The following is a 24091-nucleotide window of genomic DNA, read 5'->3' as shown; positions in this document are numbered from 1 at the left end:
CCAGCAGAATTCTATATGGGAGTTAGTGCTAACACTACTATCATCAGCACCACTTCTGTTGTTTTGTGAGAGATATTGACATTCCAGAAATGCCATGGCTCACTCATTCATGTTTTCATAGTCAGTCAACAATGAAATGTCAACAATGGCAAATCTCATGTTTATGCACACAATCCTGGTCATTAAAGTTTATCCTGATTCTATGGCCCTGGCCTTATTCATTTTACATAGTTTATTAAATAAACAGCAGTACATAAATTGTGAAGAAATGATTCAATCAAACCATTTTGATTCAGATTTTCCTCTGAATAGTATGATTAGTATTATTTATCAGTTCCCACCACGTTAATGGGAGTCTCACGATACCTATCTATCAAACGAGGAACTCTTTGTTTTATGTTAACTAATATAGTTTGTAAGTTAAACTAGTTCTTGGACGCTGTGAAAAGGTTAAACTCACCAACCATTGTAGTTAACACGGTGTGCCTTTTGGTTGCTAAGGGAAATGTCCACAGCAACAGAGCCGTTGGTTGGGGGTGGGCATAAAACGTAATGGGCAGTTAGTTTAACCAATCATTGGTCGAGAAGAGAGACGCTGACCAATAAAAACGTAGAAAGAGCCACTGTAGTTAGACTGAGTTCGAGGACGGTAGCAAGAAGCAGAATTTCTGCGAGAAGCAGCGAAGAACTAATGGTAATACACAATTAGCCTCCTGTTAGCATTTACAAACTGTTGCTAAATGAGCCGTCGCGTTTTATCGCTCAGGGCTTTGAGCGTTTACGGGACAGTCGTAGTCTACAGCAGGAATTTGGTTTTTCACATCGTCGTCTAGCTACGGCAACATTAGCCATTTGGCAGCTGTATGTAATTTCTCGGCATCTCAACCCTTTTAGAGTAAATAATTAATGTTTGACATATTGATTCAACATTTATGCATCATAACGCGAAAGTTCGGGATTCTGATCAGAGAATAAAATCGACGCTTCACTGTTTCTAAGCCCTCAATCGAAGCTTTCAGTCTTCCCATGCTGTCTGTATTTATTTTCAGATCCACTATGCGGAGCCAGTCTCTCCAGTAGCATGGAAAAGTACGAAAAGGTGAAACAAATTGGGGAGGGCTCGTTTGGAAAAGCCATCCTGGTGAAATCCAAAGATGATGGACGCCAGTATGTCATCAAGGAGATTGGCATATCTGGAGTAAGCTCTTATTTATTATGGGCAGTAGGAGCCCATTTTACTTCTTCATCACGATTATAACAAATTATCCTTTTATTTCTCTCCACAGATGTCAAGTAAAGAGAGGCAGGAGTCCAGGAGAGAGGTTGCTGTTCTTGCCAACATGAGTCATCCCAACATTGTGCAGTATAAGGAGTCTTTTGAAGGTATTCGCACATTTGTGTTTCTGTGAAGAATCTTAGAAGTATTTTAATAATGACATTTAATTTGTATTTTTTATGTTTTCTTTAGAAGGGGGATGCCTTTACATTGTCATGGACTACTGTGAGGGAGGGGACCTTTTCAAAAAGATCAACTCTCAGAAAGGAGTGCTGTTTCCCGAGGAACAAGTAAGCCTGTAACACTTTGCCAGTTCTAAATTATAGTTTTTGAGAAGTTGGAACTTTATCATTTATTTCGTCTAGAAATTCACCGTCCAGATATTTTGTGGCTGATTTCTTATCATTAACTTAGTGAAGTTCTGATCCTTTTTGACAAGTTCCGACTTCTCTTTGAGCTATAAAGGGCAGGCGACGTTTAACTAATAAGCAAGATTATTTAACTGGTCTAACAATTCAGCATTTCTAATAAAATAAATGGTTTTTTGTTGTTTTTTTTCGCAAAACAGTGACATCTCTCAAAATTACGAAACATTTTAAAACGCCATAAAAAGCTCCATGTTAGACATTGATCCAATAAAAAATTATTTCAACATATGTTGTTTACAAATCAGCTCACAAACATTTTGTTTTTGCACAGTACATGTAATACTTCCGTATTACAGAGGAAGAAGCTCCAATTTGCTGCTATGTGTTTAAATCACCCCGTCGTTGGTTGCAGCAGTTTGTTGCCCCTTAAGAAGCTTTTCTGTCGGGATCATTAATTATTTACATCAAGACCAGAGTGGATGCGAGAGCAGTGGGCGTTACACAGCTCTGCAGTTTAACCGGATTTCACTTCCATTTAACCACAAAGGCAACATTTGTTGAAGCTAAACACTTGAAGGATAAACAAAGCAACTTTTCTGTAATGCTTTCAGCTTTCTGTTAATTTACTGTTTAAAAGTTGCTACCTGAAAGAACAGTTGATGGGGAAAACTTCCTTTCTGGAAGCTTTCGACAGCTTTGTGCTTCCTCTGATGCTGCCAAATAAATGTTCATTGTTCATATTGAAATAGTTTTTTTTTGTTTTGTTGTTTGTGTTTTTTCAGATCCTAGATTGGTTTGTGCAGATTTGCCTGGCCCTGAAGCACGTACACGGGCGGAAAATTCTCCACAGGGACATTAAATCTCAGGTATTGTTCCTTCTCGTAGCCAGATCTTGGCAAATCTTGTGTTCCCAATCGTGTATTTGTTCTTTGATTAAAAATTCTTCTGCAGAATATATTTTTGACAAAAGAAGGGACGGTTCAACTTGGAGACTTTGGGATCGCGAGGGTCCTGAACAGGTATGTTTGGCAGATGTCTGTAACGATAAAACTTGGACTTTAAACAGACTCAAGAATGTTGCTCTTTTTGTTTTTTTTCCAGTACTGTAGAACTGGCGAGAACATGCATAGGGACTCCATATTACTTATCACCAGAGATCTGTGAAAACAAGCCGTACAACAATAAAAGGTACCTGATCTTCTGTTGAAGTGAATCATTTGGGGGTTTGTTCTATTTCTCTTGTAGTGTTTGCTGCACAATCCATATGTCCTCACCTGATTTGTTCTCTCCAGTATTAGCAGGTGGTTTCTAGATAAGGCCAGGAGGATAGCATGTCAGCTTCTTGTTTACATCCACAACAGGAAGCCAATATTGATTTCCTGCTCTGTTTTTAGGTTTCCATGTCATCCGATCCAATTTAGTTACAGTCAGTGAAGTCATGTTTAGGAAGCTCTTTAAGTTTAATAAAGGGTTAAAATGTATTTATATCTCACTACGGAGGGGGGAAAAAAACACTTGTTGTTCACAATTACCCAACTAAATGAGTGCAAACTGATTAGAAAACGTATCCCTGCCTGTCTGTTTCCTTGTCGTTGTCTTATTTTTTCCTACTTTCCTTCCCTCTGCAGTGATATTTGGGCCCTAGGGTGTGTACTCTATGAAATGTGCACTCTTAAGCATGCAGTAAGTATTTGATGTGTGCTAACTGTTTACATATTAATGTGCGTTTTTATGCATCCTTTGCAGCACTGCAGTGACCATGTTTCTTTATTTTTTCTGAGCCTAGTTGTAATCATGATTGCCACTCTTACCCATGATAACGTCAGTGTTTTCTAGGTAATCATCATAACTGTTTTTTTTTTTTTTTTTGTAGTTTGAAGCTGGCAACATGAAGAACCTGGTTCTGAAGATAATTCGAGGCTCTTTCCCTCCTGTATCTGTTCACTATTCCCAAGAGCTACGCTCTCTCTTGGCGCAGCTTTTTAAACGCAACCCCCGGGAGAGGCCTTCAATCGGCAGTATTCTGGACAAGCCTTTCCTCTCTTGTAGGATAGAGAGGTTTCTCACACCACAGGTAGAGTTCCGCAATTCTCCTGCTGTTATTTTCAGCCATCAGATTCTGTGATGGAGAGGAAAATGGTTTATTTTCTCCTTTCAGATCATCGCTCAGGAATTCCGCCATGCTTTTCTTCACAAGCAGCCTAAAATGGGCGTGGCACAGGTGCCATCAGGTAAGGAGCCTTCATGCAGTGCTATCTGCTGCAGTGAGTCCCAACTTTCTACTGCTGGTTTTGGGCAAAATGATTCAAAATGCATCAAACAATTCAACCTGGGGCAGGAACTAGCGATTATTTTTATTAATTAATCATTTATTCTGATTAATCTGAATAAATGATTAATCATTCCACAGATTACTTAAGCTTAAGCTTCATGCTATTAGAAATGCATTAAAGGTCGCTGACCAGCCCCCTCAATTATTCAGTTATTTTTCTAAATTAAGTGTGTTTTTTTTGTATTAATCTGACAGCAAAATGTACTTAGTAGTTTCACCTGGTGAAGCTAAAACTAGGTTGTTTGAGGAGTTATTGGTCGAACATGTTTACAATTTTTTTTATCTCAAATGCAAAATGAGTCTGTATACTCCAATTAACAATAAATCGATTACTCAATTAGTTAACAATTATTTCAACAGTTGATTAATCATTTCAGCCCTAATTGATTTTAATCCTCTGTTAAATTTCAGCGTACAGTCCAAATATAGTGGGATCTCACAATTTAAAAATATTTTGTGTCAAATTTAAGTCTGCCTGAAAAAGTATTGTCCACCATTTTGGATGCTCAGTAGAAAAAAAGAAGCCATAGCAGAAATCATCCAAACGGCATCACTTTTCTATTCACTGTGGGAATAGAAAAGTGATGCTGTCACACTACATCAGCCTGACGGCTACCAGCCATGCCAAGCTAATGCTAAATCAATTTTCATCCAAGCCTTTCAGGAAGGAGCACAGAGGAAAACATGCCTTCAAAATAAGAGCCTAGGTTTCAGATGGGTAACCAAAGTTGTGTCCAGTCATTAAACTCACTGTAATGACTGCTGTTTCCCATGATATTGTTAAACAGATAGCTTATTATAATTGGTAGCTTCAGTAGTTGGCGTAGCAACACTTCCTGCCTTTCTCCATTCTCATATTTCTGAACCTCTTATTTGTACAATAAGATTAATTTCAGTGACCGAGGATAAAACTTCCATATTAAATTGTAATATAACTACCTGCAAAATTGTAAGTGTGAAGGACTGCTTGGATTCAATATTTAGTAGTAAATTGTATTTTAAGAGTCACACTCTGCATTTTACTGTTTGTTTTTTGTCCAGTTGGAGGAACTCACTGCTTTCTATATCCTGATTTACATATTTAGTAGATGTGCCTGCAGCATAAATTGGATGCCCTGTTGTTCCCCTTATTGTTTTTTTTTTTTGTTTTTTTTTTTACAAATATCTTTTCACTTCAGCTCAGAAGATTACAAAACCAGCATGTAAATATGGAGTGCCTTTAGCAGTGAGGAAGGCTGGCGACGGAGCAAAGAAGCCTTCGGAGAGGAAAGCTGCAGTAAAACACAAACCGGTTAGTCTCTTATACTGATTTGTTATTGTTTTGGGGTTGTTTTTTTTTTTTTTTTGCTTGAATGCTGTCTAAATGTTAGTGGGTGTTCCCGTGTGTTGAAAATGTCGGCAACTCTGAAGCCACATGTTATATGTTGCTCAGGCCGTTCTCCCAGCAGCCCCTCACAGAAGAATCAGTCAAGTGGAGGAAGAAAGGAAAAAGCACGAGGTACAGCTGAGCGCCCCCATTTAACTTGTGTTCTCTGTTAGTGTTGCCCTTCCTCTCCTCCATTCGTTCACCCACACACGTGGGTTACTTTTTCAGTTTGTTTTTTTTTGTTTTGTTTTGTTTTCATCCCTCCCATTACACTTGATCCCTGCCTTCACCTGGTTTTCCACTCTGAGCCTTCTGCCTGAGTTTAGCTTTTTCCTAACCAGTCGTTTTTCCCTCTTCGCCTGCCTGCCCTGTGACAGAGCAGTTCTGCATCCTCTCACCTCTAGGGGAAGCTCTTTAAGATATATTTTTACATTTTTTTTAAATTTATTTTTTTGAGTTTGTGGTGCTTCTGTCTCTTCTGCAGGATGGCATCAGAAAGAAAAGGATGGAGCTGATAGAGAAGGAAAGGAAACGGAGAGAACAGGTAAGCATGACGTTTAGCTTGTTTTTAATGTCTAAATGTGTGTGGCTTTTCCTTTTTGTCATTCTCTCTCCCTCTCAGATGTTCCTGTTGAAAGGCGAGCAAATGAAGAGATATGAGAAGGAAAAGGTGAGCCATAGTGTCCTGCAAAAGTCTTTTATTAGGCTTTTATGTGATAAATTAACAGAAACTTATCATAGGAACTACTTCTAAGTCCAACGCTCCTAAGAATATTTGTAAACTTCTTAAAGGAGTAGCTTTGTTGTGATGAAGTTCTGAAGGCGGAGTGCTGGAAAGAGTAGGAGCTTCTTAAGGAGACAGAGGCGCAATTTAAGTTGAATTAGTTGAATTGGAAATCTGTGATAGAAATTTAAAATTAATATTCAGTGACACTTTGTACTTGATTTGAGCTATGCTGCTGTGTTCAGGCTCTAAATGTGTGAAGCTAGCAGAAACACATCCAGAAGTCTTTGCCTGGAGTGAAAGATGGTTCTGCAAAGCAGTGATTGTGGTGTACTGAAGAGAAATGCACATGAAATTGTGTATCAATAATGTCTTACAGATTAGTCGAATAAACCAAGCCAGAGAACAAGGTTGGAAGCATGTCTTGAGTTCAAGTGGAGGCAGCAGCCCAGAGAGGAAGGTGGTGACTTTTTTTTTTAATTACATTTAAGTAAAGTTACCCCCTTTTTTCCTCTTATGCTTCAAATCAGGGTCCTAATCTTGTGTTTTCAGTGTTTTGTGGGTGGTAAAAGGGCTGTGGGGATCCAAGGTTCTGTTTTGAGCCCGTATGAACACCACTATGCTGCTGTGGACCAAGTAGCTAAACCCCAACCCAAAGACCCCAGCAGGGAGGGACCCTCAGCAGGACCTGGCAGTCCCATCAGGTAAATTAATATTTCTGTTTTTATTAAATGTATCCAGGACGCTACAAACGTATTCACACACTTTCACACGTACCTGTAATAACTGGAGTTTTTAAGTAGAACTTGGCTACTCTCATGGAATAAGAAACCCAGTTTTACACACGGAGCCGAGTTTTGGAACCATCAAAGCAGCAGATCAAAATTGCTTTAAGTGTATAAAATGTGGCCTAATACATTAGGAATGATTCAAATTAGAATCGCGTTATCAGCTGACGCATCTCAGGATTTTAAAATATAATTAAATTATGTAATAAGAATGATTTAAAAAAAATTTTATTGTCTAATTTTTTGAGCTAGGAGGAAAGGAGAGTTAAATGTATTTCTTTCTGGGGTTTTTTTGTGTTTTTTTTTTTTTTCCAGAGGCGTACCAGCTGCTGCCGGCCCAGTGCTGCTCAACGGACCGGCCCGTCGACTAAACTCCGACGTCATCAAGAGAGAACTTCAGAGGTTGCACCACGTTTCAAAACAAGCCCAGATTAGCCGGTCAGTCCCACTTGAAAGAGCACCACCAGATTTCTGTGTTGAGAAGGCGGCTTGAATATATGTTGTCGTGTTTTGTCTGTAGGCAGCGCGGTCAGATACCAGCCGAAAGAGCCTTTCAGGTCGAGGAGTTTCTACAGCGCAAGAGAGAAGCAATGCTCAACAAAGTGAAAGCTGAGGGACAGCTGGTACGTAATGCATGAAACCGTTACATATTGATGACTGTGTCAGGGAGTCTGCACAATCTGTATAAGTCTTAAAAAGTCTTAAATTCATGCATCTATCTAAATATTTGACCTTAAAGATATTCATCGGGTCTTAAATTTTGTTGTGGCAGGACTATTTAATCATCTTTGTTTAGTGTTTTCCTTGCGGGACAGTTGGGTTAAGCAAACGTTTGAGTCATGTGCAGACTTCTTCATTGAACTCTGTGACTCCAGGTGGTTGTGGCTATTGCTAAGTGTCTGCTAATGCACCCCTGCTAACTAGCTTTGTGCATCTATCATGGAGTAAGTTCAAATTTATCACCAGTTGATAAATTTGTTGGGTGCTGTATCCCCCAACTATCCCCTATAGTTACAGTTTTTGCTCTTAAAATTAATTCAAGGTGGCATTAAACAGGTTTTTAACGTTTTAAATTTGACTCGCTGTTACCTGCAGATACTCTGTATGTGTTAAATTGGTTGTTAGTAGTTTTGAAATGTTTTGTGGAGAGTCTATGAAAACACCTTCATTGGAAACCCACAGTTTCATCAGACAGAAGTTTTAAGAGCCCTTCTGCCCCCTAGTGGCAGAAATATGCTATGCGGCTTTATCAAAAATATTACTGTAATTTTTTTTTTCTTTTGCAGTACAACTCCAACTTTAGCACTTTGACTAGGTTTTCTTAATGTTCCAATTTGATTATTTTTACGCTTGCGTGCTTCGAAGGCTGCTGTCATGCAGCCATTAAATAAATTTAATGGAGCAGTGGCAATATTTCATCTTTTTTTTTTTTTTCCCCCTTAAAGCTAAACATTGATCAGTGGCGCTTTAACTTCACATTTCCAACTTAAATGTTGTAGTCAGACGCTGAGGCTTTGTATCCGTCTAAAGTGTGGCTGACTTGAATGCTGAACAGGGCACTCGACAAAACCTGGCTGCAATCTATGGAAGCCGGGCCGGCTCGGCTCGGTTCCGGCGACCTAAAGTCAACAAAGAGGAGGAGGTAGGAGCCCAGAGTCAAACGCCCCAACCTGACTCTCCATCTGAATCACAGCACGCCTGGCTTGTCTGCACAAACCCCCTCCATCCCCCTGTGATGCAACCATAACTCCACCCAGCAGTGCAACATCAAGCTCTCTCCTTGTGTTTGGTTTCCTCGTTGTGTTTCCCCAACAACGGCCATTGTTTCATGCAAATTTTATTTATTTATTTATTTTAAACCATGTTTGTATTTTACTGATACACAAAGCTGTTCTTCATGGCATGAAGTTTGCAAAATTTGATTTGATTAATTCTGTCTCTTATTTGCTGTTCTAATGAGATACTCACCTTATGACTGGTCTGAGTTGAAATGATCCGTTTTTGGAACATCTGTTTAGTATTTTACAACTTTTTATTTGGATTTGAATTCAGACTATCACAAAATATAAAGGTAAAGTTTTGTTTTTTTTTCTTGTTTTTTTTTTAGTCATTAGGAATACAGTTGTAGTAATATGATAATAAAGTAGTTATATAACCAAAATAAAGTTCTAATATTAAGAGAATGAAGTTGTAGTTTTGTGAAAACTCCAAAAATAACAAAAATTATCCAAACTTTTTTTTTTCTTGTAATTTGAAGATATTTTTCTGGTAAAACTGTCTTTATTCTGCTAATATTATGACCATATCCTCATAATTAAGCATTCTTGTAACCTGGCCCTAATATTTTGTCATACAAATAAGAAAGGAATGATCGACATAAAGGCCACTTTTTGAAAATATTTTGTCATTTGTAACTTTGTTTTTTTGTGTATGTGTTTTGTTTTAGAAAAAGCAAGAAAAAAGTCGGATCTGATCTGAAAAAAATCTATCATTTTAATTTTGAGCCATGTTGCCCAACTCTACTGCTAAGCATGCGTGGGTGTTTAGTGTTTATGACGACTTAACAAGATGTAGACGGTAAGTGTTTTCCTCACCGTTCATGAAGGACTGATCTGTTCCCAGGAGTACTTGGCAAGACTCCGGCAGATCCGCCTGCAGAACTTCAATGAGCGTCAACAGATCAAAGCCCGGCTGCGAGGAGAGAAGGTGCACACCTACACACACCGTCAGTCGTCAAAGCGGCTGCAATGAGATTTGTTGTCTTTTTTGCTGATATTTTTGTGTGTGTGTGTTTCAGTATGACAGCGACGGCTCTGATAGCCAGGAGTCAAGTGAGGAGGCAGAGCTCAGGAGGAAAAAGATACAGGTTTTAAAAGTGAGTCTGCAAGAAGCTCAAAGCCACTGACATTTTTATTTACTTCTCAGATTTCTAACTTCTGGAATTGCTCTTTAAGAAGGTCAGAGGTGTTTCTATAAATAGCTTAGGCTTCCGAAAAATCAGCTGGTATTTGTTTTATTCTGTTTAACCTTGTATGTGTAGGCTGCTGCTTAGAGGCACAAATGCCATTAATTCTGGGCTTTTAATGATGCAGTTCATCTCTTTTTTTTTGTCATTAATGTGATTATAAGACAAAAACTTTCACTGTTTTTAAAAAATAAGAACTTGGTGCAAGTGTGTGATCTCCTTTTGGACTTGTCTCTGTCTCAGCAGGTTAAGCTAAATGTACACCATGACTAATATTTAGGTAAATGACCCTTAACAAATTGCAGAGACATGTTTCGTTTTTATAACCATCACAGAGTTCCTGGTATAACTCTGGCCGGATAATAGGAAGTAGAGTTTGTCTGGTGTACAAATCCAGCTTTTAAGCCCCGACTGTAAACTTTCAACAGATTTCAGGCCAGGTGGCGTTCCAGTACTTTAATGTTGGCCTGCTTTATTCATCGTGAAAAATGTGGAAGTTTTTGCCAACATTTCAACCATTTGGCTGCTAAAGAACAATAAAGAAACCAGAGGATGGTCCTCATTCAGCCTGGTGCTGCCACCACCATTCTTGATAGACGCTTGTAGTTTCCTTATAGCTTCCATACATGCATTTACTTAATGTTTGCATATATATTTGACTCTTTATGTGTCATTTTGACTTGATGTGGCTTAGAGAGACAGGATCAAAATCTTGTTTTGCTTAATTTAATTGAAATTGTGTCTTCTATCATCAGTCCACTCTGAAAAATTAAATCTTAAGTGCATCGGTAAAATCTCCAACTTAATGGCACCCGTGCCCACATTGAGTGTAAGTAAATATGACGATCAGAAAACACAAAATCTTAGTATTTTTGTCTAGTTCCAGTGGAAACATCTTAGTGCACTTGAAATAAATTAGAAATAACTTAAAAGTAACTTTTCAACAAAATATAGGAGCTTGTTTTTAAGTCAGTAATTAATATAAATTACCAAAAAAAAAAAAAGTTCCACTGGCAGATTATTTTACTTATAACAAGAAATTTTCCCGTGTTATAGATGATTTTTTTTCTTTTAAACTATATATATTAAGAAATTATTGACTTAAAACAAGCTCCTAAATATTGCTGAAAAGTTACTTGGTAAGATTTTGTTTTGCAGTGCGTGTATATTCATATCTGTGTCTGTCTAACCTCTCTGAGGCTCAGGCAAACGCCCGTGTTGCTGTACTGAAGGAGCAGCTGGAGAGGAAGAGGAGGGAAGCGTACGAGAGAGAGAAGAAGGCCTGGGAGGACCACGTAGGGTTCACACTGCCTTCATACACGCACGTCTAAAACGGATAAAGTCCAATACTGGCTACGTTCTGTTGTTGTTAAAGCTTGCTGCAGCTCGAGCTGCCAAGGGCGGCATCGCACCTGTAAGTGCAGCAGGAGCCGCGGCGTCTTCCTCCGACTGTCCTCCTCCACAGGCCGTGCCACCGCAGCCCGACCCAGCCGTCAAAGCTTCGGCCCAGCCCTCATCCGAAGCCTCCACACCGCCCATCTCCATGACCGCTGCGCTGGAGAACGTCGGAGCGGTCAGTGTGCTGAAACGATTCATCAGATTGTCCACTGATTGATGAAATAATTGTTAGTCAAACAATTATTAACTGGAGTTTGCGTACTCCAAAAGAAAATGATGGCAGAACACCTCACTCACAGCAGTGATTGTGCAAAAATTATATACATTTTGCATTTAAGATAAAAAATAAAAAAAAAACACTGCACAAATGTCCTACTCAAAACTCAAGTAGAATAGTTTTAGTTTCACCTGGTTCAAATTATTTCTGAAAAATCTTCTATTAAGCACTTTTTGCTACTCTATTATTAATTTGTAATTCAAAAAATAATCAACAGATCAGCCCAACAATGTATTGATGTCAGAAAGGGCTGAGAATAAAAGTATTGTTAGTATTTTTTTTTCACTACAGATGCATCCTTTACTGTATATTATCCTAATAATAATATTTTATTCTACACTTTACATACAAATATCACACTGCTACAAAATGACCAAAGCATTAACCAATAAAGACTCTATTAACATATCCAGCGTTCACTAAAGGAATGATATGTTGCATTTTAATCTATAAAATCTTAACCTTCTTATTTCAAAAAGTGAATTGAATTGTTTTGTATTTTTTAACACATTTCTAAGATTTAAAAAAAAAGGCTTGACTGAAAAATCTGCAGCATGTGACCATGTGTTTAATCTAATTAATTGCTGGAATAATCAATTAATTGATACTTACAATAAACAATACGCACATACAGCTGTAGTTGTATCGCTAAATTGTGACTGTTTTCACTCATTTACAGATTACTCCACCAAAGGAGAACTTGAACGAAACAGAGGCAACGACCGTGACTCGGGTTTGTTAACGTGCCGGTCGATTTTTGTGTAAATAAATTTCCATTAGTCGACGTCCACTAATGTCTCCTGTGCAACAGAGTGAGAAGAAGCAGATTCTGCGCAGACTGAACCAGAACCTGAAAGCCCAGAGCCCGGTGGACGAGGCGGAGGAAACTCCTCCTCCGCCACCGGCACCATCAGAACCGACTCCTGCTCCGCCCCAACAGCCAGACGCTGAGAAACGCCGCTCTTCGGACGGAGACCGGAAAAAGTGGGAAGTGGCGGAGCTGCCTGTGCTCCCTGTGCCTCAGCAAACCTTTGGAGAAACTTGTTCCACATCAAGCAGTGAGTTCAGCCTTCCAAGCAAACAAAAATCAATCTGGTGCATCAATTGTTAACATCTTTTTTTTTTTTTCCTAATTGTTTTGCTAGCCACTTTAGCATCTCCAGAGGAAAGGCCAGGCTCTGGTGGAGACAGGAAGAGGTGGGAGGCAGCGGCTCCTCTCGTCCTCGCCGTTGCACAGCAAACGCTCGGAGAGACGTGCATCACAACCGCCGGTAACAACCGTCGACTCTGAGGGAGGACATGGGAAGTGCGTGCTTTAGAAAACGGTCTGTTTTGTTGCTGTCCTGCTTTCTGTCTCAGATCAAACGCTGGGGGAAGTTATACGGATGGGCGAGCTTCAGGAAGACGCTCCCGGGAAGGCGTGGGAGGCGAGTCCGGTGTGTCAGGGGCCGGAGCCGCCTCAGCCGCTCGCTGAACAGCTGGAGGTTTCCACAAAGCGTACGGACTTCTCTGGTTTTTGTTCTTAATTCGAGTCATTGTCTTAAGGATCAGCTGCAGATGTACTTCATACAGACAATGTCATGAAATCAGCAATCTGATCTGTTTTGGTTGTTTTTTTTGTTCCGCACGTTTTTGTGAAGCTCTGGCCTATCGAAATCATTTCTGGCTGATTCTGATTTCCCTTTATGATCTGGAAATGACAGATTTCTAAACTTTTTTTTTTTTTTTTTTGAGAGCACGAGAGGGTCGCAAATGAAAGCACAAGAATACCCTCGGTGCTTTCATTGTCTAATATTAATGGTGTATTTTCTGTTTTCTGCTGCAGCTGATGGTGTGAAAATTCCCAGTGAACCTTTGACCTCTGCTGTGGCTCAGAGACCGACTGATGGAAACCAGGATTCAGATCAGAAAACGTCAGTGGTAAACACATCGCTGCTGCCTGAACTTGCTGATATAGAGGGTAAGTTATCTCTTAGCTTGATATTAATATAAATAATCACTATTGATGATTACCAATCAAGACTTGTATTCATTTTCAGCAAACGAAAATCTTGTTTTGGTTAAATTCCTCTAGATCCAGCCGACCTGGAGTCAGTGATTTTGGAGGAGAGTCCTAAACAAGAATCAAATCCACCTGCTAATGTGCAACAAGCTTGGGAACAGGAAACCCAGAAGCAAATGTGAGTACTGATATGTGTTAGATTATAAATGTTGCAATAAACTGCAGATTTTGAGGATATTTTAATGCAAATGGCAAAAAAAAGAAACTCCATGTAGATTTGTCATACAGCTACAGCGAAACCCTACAATGGTTGTTCATTTGTAATACCTACAAATGAAAGTGTATACTGTATACATTACAGTATAGGGGCCAGGCTAAGAAAAAAGTCTTAACATTACAAGAATAAAGTCATAATAATATGAGAGTGAAGACATATTATGAAAATTCATAATACGAGAATAAAGTTGTGATGGTGCGGAAATGAAGTTGTCGTAGTGCTTTGTTCTCTCATTATCACAAAGTCGAAATGATACGAGAATGATAAAGTCGTCATGTTTGGAAAATGAAGTAGTAATCTTATGAGAACTCCTTACAAAAAATGGTAAATTTGATGATGCTGATGTGTTCAAACGACTATTTCGAAGAACGTGCCACATGGACTTGAAGAACTGGTCACGTCAGATCTTGACCACTGTACTGCAGCGTTGTTCTCATTAAAACAACTTTTTTTTTCTAGTGATTTTTTTTTTCTTTTATGACTTTCTTTGGGTAATGTTGTATCTTTGTTCTTTCTTCTTTTATGACTTTCTTTGGGTAATGTTGTATCTTTGTTCTTTCTTCTTTTATGACTTTCTTTGGGTAATGTTGTATCTTTGTTCTCCCGAATTAAAAAAAAAAAAAATCTTAATGTTCCGTCATATTTCATTACTGCGTGTGTCTTCTTCTTACAGGCCACAAGGGGGCGTTACAGGACCAACGGTCACTCAGGACATTGAGAAGAGTTCAGAGAAGCCAACCGACTCCTCATGTAAGGCGAACGTCCCCGCTGTCATGGCCGCCTGTTTTCCCCCTGTGATCATAACTCTGATTAAATCCACCCTCACCAGGCTCGGCTCAAAACGAAGAGCCGCTGTTTCTGAAATGCTCGCCGGCCCACCGCCGCGCCGCTGCCCTCTCAGTGATGTCCGCCAATTCCTCCATGGATGAGTCATCCTCTTCTCTGGCCTCCCGCTCACGATCCGTCTCACCTTTGCGCACCAAGAACCAGGACGCCCTCCTCATTGGTCTCTCTGCCGGCATGTTTGATGCCAACAACCCAAAGGTGATGAGCATCCTTCTGTTCTTGTCTGGAGTTGGACTGGAAGCATCAAACACTTGGGTTTAGGATCATTCAGTGCCAAATCCTATATTTTACTTCATGAATTTTCTAATAAATATGTTTTATCGAGTTTCTTCACATGCCTTTCTGCTCCGGTTGTGCCGTTAGATGCTGCGGACGTGTTCTTTACCCGACCTCAGTCGACTGTTCAGCCCTGAGCAGGACTCCAATGAAGCTAGCAAGGCTAACGTTTCCCCGGACAAAGACCTGGAAATTGAGGATCTGGAGGAGGGTGTTAAAGACGACGACCAATCAGATGCTGAGGAGTAAGTCATGCCGACTCTGAATTTAATCATTTTAGTCTACGCCGCGCTAAAGTAATGTCCTTGAGGTTTTCCACATTTTGTCTCGTTAGAAACACAAACCTCAATCAATTTTTTTACTGAGATGTTTAAAAATGTAAATAACTGAAATAAGTCAGTTGTTGAACATATTTTCTATCATCCATCTTTCAACTATTGTGTTTTTTTTTTTGTTTTTTTTTTATATTTAAAATATATTCCAGGTCCAGTATTAAGTGTTCTATACAAAGTTAAAGTTTATTGGTCTTTGAGAGGGTGAATTTGCATTATTACGTCGTTGTTGATATACGATTTGAAAATGGCCTCAAAACAACAATATTATAATTTATGGAAATAATTTCTGAGACAATTTATCATCCAGAAAAAATTGTTATCGGGACAGGGCTTGTACTCCACACTTCTCAGATTTTGGTTTGTAAACTTGCAAAACCGGGTCAGGTTTTTTTTTTTTTTTTCTTTCTTGTAATATCACAATTATGCACTACTTTATGCTGATCTATCATAAATAAAATGACAATGTGGAAGTTTCAAGGCATGTGAATACTTCGAGTTAAGACTCTGTGTTCAGAATCTTCTGCCAACAAAATATTTGTATTGTAAAATGTTTAAGAATTCAATTTAAGAATCAAGATGGAGAATAATTACTGCAGGGTAAGAGCGCACTGTGAGACTCTGCTCCGTTTCTTAGTGCGTACGAAGACGAAGACCTGCGGGACATCCGGGCCTCGATGGAGAGACTGCTGCAGGAAGAAGGCGACAGAAACCCTGTAGACGTTAACGGAGCCGGAGATTTTAACGGAAACCCCCCACAGGCGGGCGACGGCGAGCTGTACAACACAATAGCCTCCGAGCTCGATCAGGACAACAACCGAATGGCTGTGGACGACGACGAAGAGGACGACGAGGAGGAGGATGAGGACGACGAGGACGAAGAGGAGGATGAGGATGAAGACGAGGAGTGCTCTAACGGGAGTCCGGCAGACGACGAGGCCAGGGAGCTGCTGGCTGACGGAGACGGAGAGGAGCGGCAAAGCGACGGCAAGCAGCTCAACGAAGAATGGCAGTCAGGTAGGAGGGAGCGCCACGCGTGGTCGTAGGAGTTAGTCGTGAAACGGAGAAATCGAGCAATTGAATTTTTTATTTTTTGAAGATGTAGTTTTTGGAAAATTGGGGGAGGGGGATAATAATAATTAAATCAAAAGCACTTTCCATTGTTGTCAGCACGCCCAAAAATTTTATTTATCTTCTTTGAGAAGCGAGTTCTGCAGCTTCCATTTGTTTGGAATTTGAATTCAGGTCAACTTTATTATTATTACTATTATTATTACAAGGATAAAGTTATAATATTGCAAGAATATAGTCACAATAAAATATCAGTCGTAGGACAAAGTCAGTGTATTTCAAGAAGCGTCATTACCATAATAAAGTTGTATTATTAACACAATTAAGTAATTTAACGAGAGCTCAAACATAAAAAATAAACTTAAACCGAGGACTACTGAGCATCTCGTTAAGTTATACTTTGGTATTGTTTTTACAGGTAAAGACATTTCTTCTTTTTTTTTTAACACATCAGCATCAGATTATTATCGAGAGCAGTCGAGAAAACGACTGAGTTTCAGAGAGAGAACCACACAGACTGATCACGTCAGATATCAGTAACTCTTGAAACTTAGTTTTTTCTCACTAAAACAACATTTTTCTCGTAATTTTAAGACTGTCTTCTGGTAAAATTGTCTTTATTCCAACATTCTTGCTATCATTAATTATATATATTATTACTCAGAATTAAACATATTCATAGTAAGGGGGAAAAGAAATCGATTAAAATCAGAGGTTTTATTTTGAAGCCATATCGCCCAGCCCTACCACCTGTCTTTACCCGTTTAGCCTTTCCTACTATAGTTGGAGACATTTTCATGTAAACCAAAGCATCCTAAGAAGACAAATGCCTCATTCCTCTCCATTATAGATGGCAGCGGAGACGATCAGGGTGTGGAGGCTCGCCATCACGACAGCATCTACAGTCGCCTGGAGGAGCTGCGCTTCAACCTAGAGCAGCAGATGGGATTCGAGAAGTTCATCGAAGCTTATAACAAGATAAAGGTACAGATTTAGTCATTAGGAGTCTCTAAAATCAGCCCATTCTTTCTTCTGACCTCGCAATATATATCCCTGTTTTTTTTTGTTTGTTTGTTTTTTTTTCCCCAAGGCTATACATGAAGATGAAGATGAGAATATTGAACTGGGTTCCAGTTTGGTGTCAAACATCCTAGGAACTGAGCACCAGCATCTGTACCCCAACATCCTTCATCTAGTGATGGCTGACGGTGCATACCAAGAAGGTTAGTGGGTTTTGTTTATAAAGTAATTTTTTTTTTTTTTTTTAAAAACAAGTTTTTCCTCAGTTTCCACGTCTAAACAAGCATAAAAAGATTAAAACCGGGTGGAAAATGTTTTTTTCTTTCCGGACTTAAAAGTTGACTCTGCTGGGAAAATAAGTATTTTTTACACAGATTTATTTATTTTTTTTGTAATAAAAATAGACCTTTTAGATTCGGTTTGCCACTTAACAGTTTGTGTTCTTGTCCCATTCTGTGACCATTATGGTTGACCAGTTAAAAACAAATAAAAACACTTTTTTTCCCCTAAAATTTTAAAGGGGAAACTACACTGTTTATCTTGGCCTCTACTTTTTTGTGTTTTTAAAATTGAACTCAAGGTGCTTAACCTTTCTTTTCCCCTATGCCACACAGATTTTATTATTATAACAATTATGATCTGCTGTGATAATTTTCAACTTGCCCTTGACGTCACTTCTGAATCAGGAGCCAAAATGAATACTGTTGATTCATGATTTTCAGAGAATAAAACTACAAATCAGCAAATTCAACTTGGCAAAAGTTTTACACTCTTTTAGTTTTTGTACTTTTCTCCCCCCCCCCCCCACCCCCCCACCCCAATTGTGTAAATTTCCTAGGAAGGCTATGATATTTCCAGGAATGGTTGATTAAACAACCAGGAAATGTTTGTGTGTTTTAATATGTTTTCAGCACCTCTATTTCGCTGTGAATTTTCAGTGGTTTATGCAGACTGCATCTGGATCACCTTTCTTCAATATTTCCAGATTTAAGTCTCCAACATACCAACTTCTCCTGCGTCACTGCACCAACTTGTCAAGGGACTGAGTAGATGGAGAAACGCTCCCTTTGCTTTCCCTGATTTGTCATTCTCTGTGCCTGATCTGTTGTCGCACTGTGGCCACACCAGAAATAGATGTTGGAGGGTGGAGAGGCTTGAAAGGTTTCCCCTCAGGATCCAAATAGTCTTCAGATATGTTGGGGTTTGTTTTTTCTTTTTCTAGCAAACATCTCTGTTTGACAACTCTTTGATTTCTATTTTTACTGCGTTGAAGGAGAAGCTGCACATGTCGAATATTTTCCCTGAGGATTCGTCTGGGGATCGTTGGCAGATGTTTTATCACCTCCACGCAGAGAGCAGCTCCACACACGTCTGAAAAGATGTGTGGAGCGGTTCTCGGAGAGCGTTCTGTGTTAATGAACTGTAGTCTGTTGCCCTACTTATAATTATTCACACTCAGATTTAGGAGGATGTTGGTCTAGGTTAGGAATCTCTAACCTAGACATTTTTTAACCTTGCTCTTATGAAATGAATTCTGTCTAAAACCATAATATCAATTTTAACTTTCTTTTTTTTCTATCTTTTTGGTTTCCAAACAAAGATCGTTGAGCTCTAACAATGGGGAAGAGAGTTCGCCTCAGTGAGAATATGAACTGATCGTCAGTTTGTTCTATTACAGAAGAGCTTTAGCTTAATGCTAATATTAGCCAGACTTAAAACAACAGATTTTTGTTTAAACTGTGATGGGTTGTGATAAATTATATTTATTTGGCATTTTTCCAAAGTGGTCGCCGACGTTCACACGTCGTTATCGTTTTTCTCGACAGATGCGTGGCGTCCAGTCTGCGTCGCTTTAGGTTAGAAATTCAAAAGTGGGTAATGAGAGGGAGGGGGGGAAGACATGCGGCAAAGGTCACCAGGCCGGGAATCGAACCTGCGACAGCCTCGTCGGGGAACTAAGACCTCCATATGTGGGTTGTGCTTAACCCCTGTGCCACCACAGCACGCCCTCACGCCTCATTCTAATCAGTTTTCCTTTTCTGTCTCGTTTAGACAACGACGAGTAACGCTCAGAACAGTGGAGCTGCTGGCGGCTGTCTGACCGTCTTCCCTCTACAGACAGCAGGATCTATGCATGAAGTCTGGCTGCCCCTCACATGTTAGTGACTCACTTGCATGATGTTCTAACTAGAGCACTTGTCAGCACCTGACACTCCCTTTTTCTAACCGGTGTTTGTTCAGAAGTGCAGTGTTAAATCTGTTTTTGTTTTTTTGTTTTGTTTTTTGGTAATCAAAGTTCATTTCACGATTCTGTAAATATTTATTGCTGCCTGCGTCCTCAGATGAATGACACGTGTACGTATTTAGTTTTCTTGAACTCTGGAGGCGGTTCATGTTAGGGGGGCTTTAGATCTGGTTCTCTCAGGTGCTCTCTTTCTGTGCCACACTCAACTTCAATTTATAAACCAGGTTATTCTCAACATAAAGGACTATATAATGTACTCAAAAACCAGTTATACCTCCCTTTCTTACCAGAATTTCTACCATATACCAAGTTACAAACGCCGACTTAATTTTCCGTATTATTTTTACTAACTCGTTTAATGCAGATCAAAGCAAAGCATTGCCACCAAGGCGCTGTAGCAGCACTGGCTTGGGAGACTTGCTTGGTAAGATTAAGTCACTGTTGTCTTCAAGATGTAACTTGTGCAGATATTACCGATAATTCATGTTTGATTAAATATTGTAAATCTGTTATTTTTATTATTATTTAATAAACTTTCTAATAACCTGAATCTGTATTTCTTCCTGCATCAGACTTGCATACTGACATGATGGATGTTGCAACAAATGATTTTTAAAGAGACGCGCCCAATTTCAAGCTGTTTAATTACAGCTTCGACTTAAAAGAAAGTCATATTTGATGTATCCACCATTTTGTAACAACTGAAGTTAAAATAGTTACTTGATTGTGCTGTAAAATGACACTTTATGTCTGGAAAACATAATGCTGCTCCTTTAATTTGACTTCACAAGCTCCCTTTTATGTAAACAGGGCGGTTTCATGTACTTTCCAGGCGCACAGTGCCGTTTTATAGCACAATCAACTGCTGCATTGAAAATGGTGCGTATATTGAAAATAACTTTAAATTCATTTGACTTAGCATTATAGTTTTACTCAAAATTAAAATCAGTCTGTCTCTTTAAGAACCTCCTACGCTTGTGTCTTTTAACGGTAACATGTTTAGTTTTTGCCTCATGTTATCACTGCTGATGCGAGGAGCGGCCATATTGAAACACGATGTCGAAGTTGGTGGTTAATTTGACTTCGGGCGGCATTCCAGTAGATTTTTTTTTTACCCCCCAAAATTCCAAGTTGTAATTTCCCAGTTTCGAGTACAACTTGAACGCAGCACAAGGACTAAAACGTGTATGGGATTGGCTCGTCTTTCAGTCTTCCACACAATTTATTCTAGGTATTTGGGTGGGGTGTGGGAGCGTTGGAAGCGAGAGCTCTTACTCCCGTCACAAAGCCCTCATTAAACATATCCGATGCAGGACAGACTTATTTGTTTGATCTTTGTCTCGTCTTGTTCATCTGTTTGAAGCCTTCTCTTGTTCCTTGCATTATGCATGGGTTGTAGTTCCAGCTTTGTGGTTTGCATTTCGGTTGTCATGAGGATTTTTCAGAAGGTGAATCCACTGAAATAAGAGCAATTCTGGCCTTGATAAAATGTTTACAGCTGTCTGTCGCTTCTATTCCTTTTATAAATGATCTTCCTAGTCGTGGGGAGGCTGTAGATGCTATTTTAAAAGTGGCAACAATAAAATGTTGAGGAGTGGTTGTGTCCGATATGGACTGTGCACTCGGGCTCTTAAATTTTCCAGCATTTTAATATTTTAGCACACACACAGAAGAACATGCAATGTGCAGCCCCGCTCTGTTTGTGCAACGTCAAATTCATGGTTGAAGCTTCTCCGCGTTCGAATTGATTTGCAGTTTTGTCAGAGGTCCGTCCTGCCGATTCCTTCTTCAACTGATTTCCCTGAGGACAATTTAAAAAAAAAAAAAAAGGAAATAAGAGAAGATGTGCTGCAGGTTCTTTGATCGCAGCAGTAGCTCTGACGTCTGCAGGAAAACAAGGACTCATAAGATCGTTCCCATCTAGGCATCGGCACATTTGTCACATTTAGTTTAATCAAATAAAATTGCATATTAACTGATGCACTTGTAGACTGGAAACAGTGGAAGTGTTTTTATTTTATTTTGATGCATTTAATGAACATCAGTTTTTCAGAGGAAAATTGTGTGATAAACTCTAGCTGACTAATTGGTGTATCTCCACCCCCAAATTTAAAATACAGTCTTGAAAATTTAAAGGATTCACACATACACCAACCTAAAACACAGAATTATCGCTTAGGAACCAATAGGTGTTACTAGCAGCAGTTATACATTGTTTATTCCTCTTCTGGTAGTTCGGAGTTCATACCGAGCCTGCACTTCCTGTATTTAGAATCCAAAGTGGTTCAGTGACAATTAGTCTGATTAATCTTCAGGAGCCGGGTTGCAGTTTATTTAGGGGTATCAGAGTGAAGACAAATGTGTGCCATATTTTTAGAGGGGCAGTATCATGTAAAATCGACTTTTATGAGCTTTATGTCCTCCTTTCATCTCCATGGCAACCATTCAGCTGTGCAAAACGTCTGGGTGGACCTAGCCCCGCCTTCGAGGCTCAGCTTCCGCCCCACAGAGCAGCTCTTCCCCTCGACTTCCCCACTCAGCTCCTTCCGACTAGCCAGCAGCAATTAGCAAACACCTGGTGGAACTGCTGAGTTCATTATGTGAGCTACTTCTCAGTGAAACGGTGGTTTAAAAAAAAAAAAAAATTCCTGCTAAACGGTTAATAGGGGAGTCATGACTTCCTGAAAATGACGTTTCAGAAAGAGCAGGAGTTTTTAAAGAGACAGAGGCCCAATTTCAAGGTATTAAATAACAATGTAAATTTTCTTTTACATCGTATTTGGTATAACATTCTTTTCAACTTTAGTTAACATAGTTACTCGATTGTGCTATAAAATGGCCTGGAGAACACATCGTACTGCCCCTTTAAACTTTCATTTGTAACACTTTACAATTCTGCACAATTTTCACATGAAATCCTAATAAATCACCCCGACGGTTGTTATTGTAGCATGACAAAATATGAGCAAGTGGTGTGATTACGTGTGCAAGGTATTGTATTTATGTTTCCTTTAGATGCCATTAAGTGCCACAGGATGTCTGCTCTGAGAAATAAATCACATTTGAAATGAACAGAAATTTACAGGCAGAACACTCTGGTTGTTTTGTCCTTTCTGGCAGGAGGCTCTCACTCTTTTGACATATTGCTCCAGACCAGTTTGGTCCTGTGTCTGCGGTAAACATGGCTGCCGGCAAGTCTGTCTTCCCTTAACAATAAAAATGATATCAGGCTAAGCGCCATGACGAAACAATAGCAACGCTGTTGGTTGAAAGCATGCACTCAGTACAGTCAGATGTCACATCGGTGTTTGCCGGGATTCCCCCCCTTTATGAATCGTATTAAACCGATCTCATCGGGTCATCGCCTATAAAAGAATCAAACATCCCAACAAGGCCCGTCTGCAACCAAAACAAAGACGCATTTCAGACCCTCACAGACCCTGGCGACCTTATCTCTGCTTGACGACTAATAAATGTAACTATGTTTGGGATTTCCCTCAACCCGCTTTTATTCCGACTCGCTCGTCCGCCAGTGGAAGCCAGCGCTAAATGGCCCGTATAGAAAAAAAAAAAAAAATCAGACGGCGTTATTTAGAGTTCAGTTCTGCTTCCTAATCTAATTCAAAAGCAAAAGAAAAAAAAGAGAGAGAAAAAAGAAAAGGAAAAGCCTTGAGGCTGAGTGAGCGAGTGAGTCTGAAAGCCTTATCAAAGAGAGGATCAGGGAGGGGGGTAATGTCAGGATCCTGATGTAAGGATTGAGTAAAAGCCAAAGATTTTGCACCGCTTCAACTCGCCAAACGTCGACTTGTGGATATCTGCACTTATTAGCATTCAGTCTGTGCATGTTGAATATCTATGAAGCGCAAGAGAGTGTAATATATAACCTATATATTTAGTGGAAACGAGGGCGTACGTCTCGTCAGGTCTTCCCGTGCCTCACAAGTGGAGGCACAGCTGTCACTTCCATCATCTCTCTCTCTATGTGGGCGTGCGTGGGTGTGTGTGTGTGTGTTCCCCGTGATCTTTTCTTTACACCCTCAGCTGCAGTTCTTATTATAAAGGATTACTGCCTTTCAGAGTGAACAAATCATTCCTGTTGCCTTTTACAATAACATCAGAAATAATGTCTGCCAGGGTCTCTTTTTTTTCTAAATGTTTTTTATTCCTCATGAGTGCTGGGGCGGTCAAGGATTTCCGGAAGGCCTGAAGTCTATGTGTGGAAGTGAAGGTGGAGGAGGAGGGTGGAGCGTTGCCTCCTTCCTGGTTAAAAAATAGGTGGGGGTGGGGGGCTTCTGCTGGAACCCACCGGGACCGCAGGAGACAGAGGAGAGCCGTCCCCCCCACAAATAAATCTTCCTCTCTATTGCTCTCTTCCTCCTCTCTCCCTCTTGCTCAATACGCGCCGTCCTCTGGACGGGATCAAAATAAATCACGTTTAGTGTCTGGCTCTGTCTCATTGGATCTTCCGTCTTCTTTTATAGCAGCTTTTGCCTCTGCTGTGAAGGTTACTTGGGAGTTAAAGGTCTAT

The 24091-nt window shown here is 39.8% G+C and overlaps 1 protein-coding gene across 5 annotated transcripts; it reads left to right on the top strand.

Annotated features, from left to right (window-relative positions):
* The first annotated feature begins 603 nt into the window (after positions 1–603).
* On the top strand, positions 604–20113 carry nek1 (NIMA-related kinase 1). 5 transcript variants are annotated; one of them, XM_032572631.1, is made up of 36 exons: positions 604–694; positions 1050–1198; positions 1287–1383; positions 1469–1566; positions 2427–2510; positions 2596–2663; positions 2746–2832; positions 3273–3327; positions 3518–3718; positions 3803–3875; positions 5155–5267; positions 5409–5474; positions 5827–5886; positions 5965–6012; positions 6446–6526; positions 6619–6770; positions 7170–7292; positions 7375–7477; positions 8410–8496; positions 9477–9560; positions 9652–9729; positions 11019–11114; positions 11195–11392; positions 12174–12227; positions 12306–12552; positions 12640–12765; positions 12854–12991; positions 13320–13454; positions 13569–13674; positions 14447–14523; positions 14603–14817; positions 14983–15140; positions 15865–16244; positions 17149–17282; positions 17389–17521; positions 19371–20113. In XM_032572631.1, the coding sequence occupies exons 2-36, from the start codon at positions 1082–1084 to the stop codon at positions 19382–19384; spliced, it is 4086 nt and encodes a 1361-aa protein (XP_032428522.1). In that variant the 5' UTR covers positions 604–694; positions 1050–1081; the 3' UTR covers positions 19385–20113. The 5 variants fall into 5 exon arrangements, with proteins under 5 accessions (XP_032428522.1, XP_032428521.1, XP_032428520.1 ...); XM_032572630.1 differs by lacking the exon at positions 19371–20113 and adding an exon at positions 19145–19271 and having other exon boundaries at positions 12649–12765; XM_032572629.1 differs by lacking the exon at positions 19371–20113 and adding an exon at positions 19145–19271.
* The last annotated feature ends 3978 nt before the right edge of the window (positions 20114–24091 follow it).

The sequence above is a fragment of the Xiphophorus hellerii genome, chromosome 9 (assembly GCF_003331165.1).
Source record: "Xiphophorus hellerii strain 12219 chromosome 9, Xiphophorus_hellerii-4.1, whole genome shotgun sequence".
In the NCBI taxonomy this organism is placed as follows: Eukaryota; Metazoa; Chordata; class Actinopteri; order Cyprinodontiformes; family Poeciliidae; genus Xiphophorus; species Xiphophorus hellerii.
The sequence above is the reverse complement of the archived record's forward strand: the minus strand, read 5'-3'. Positions and strand labels throughout refer to the sequence as shown.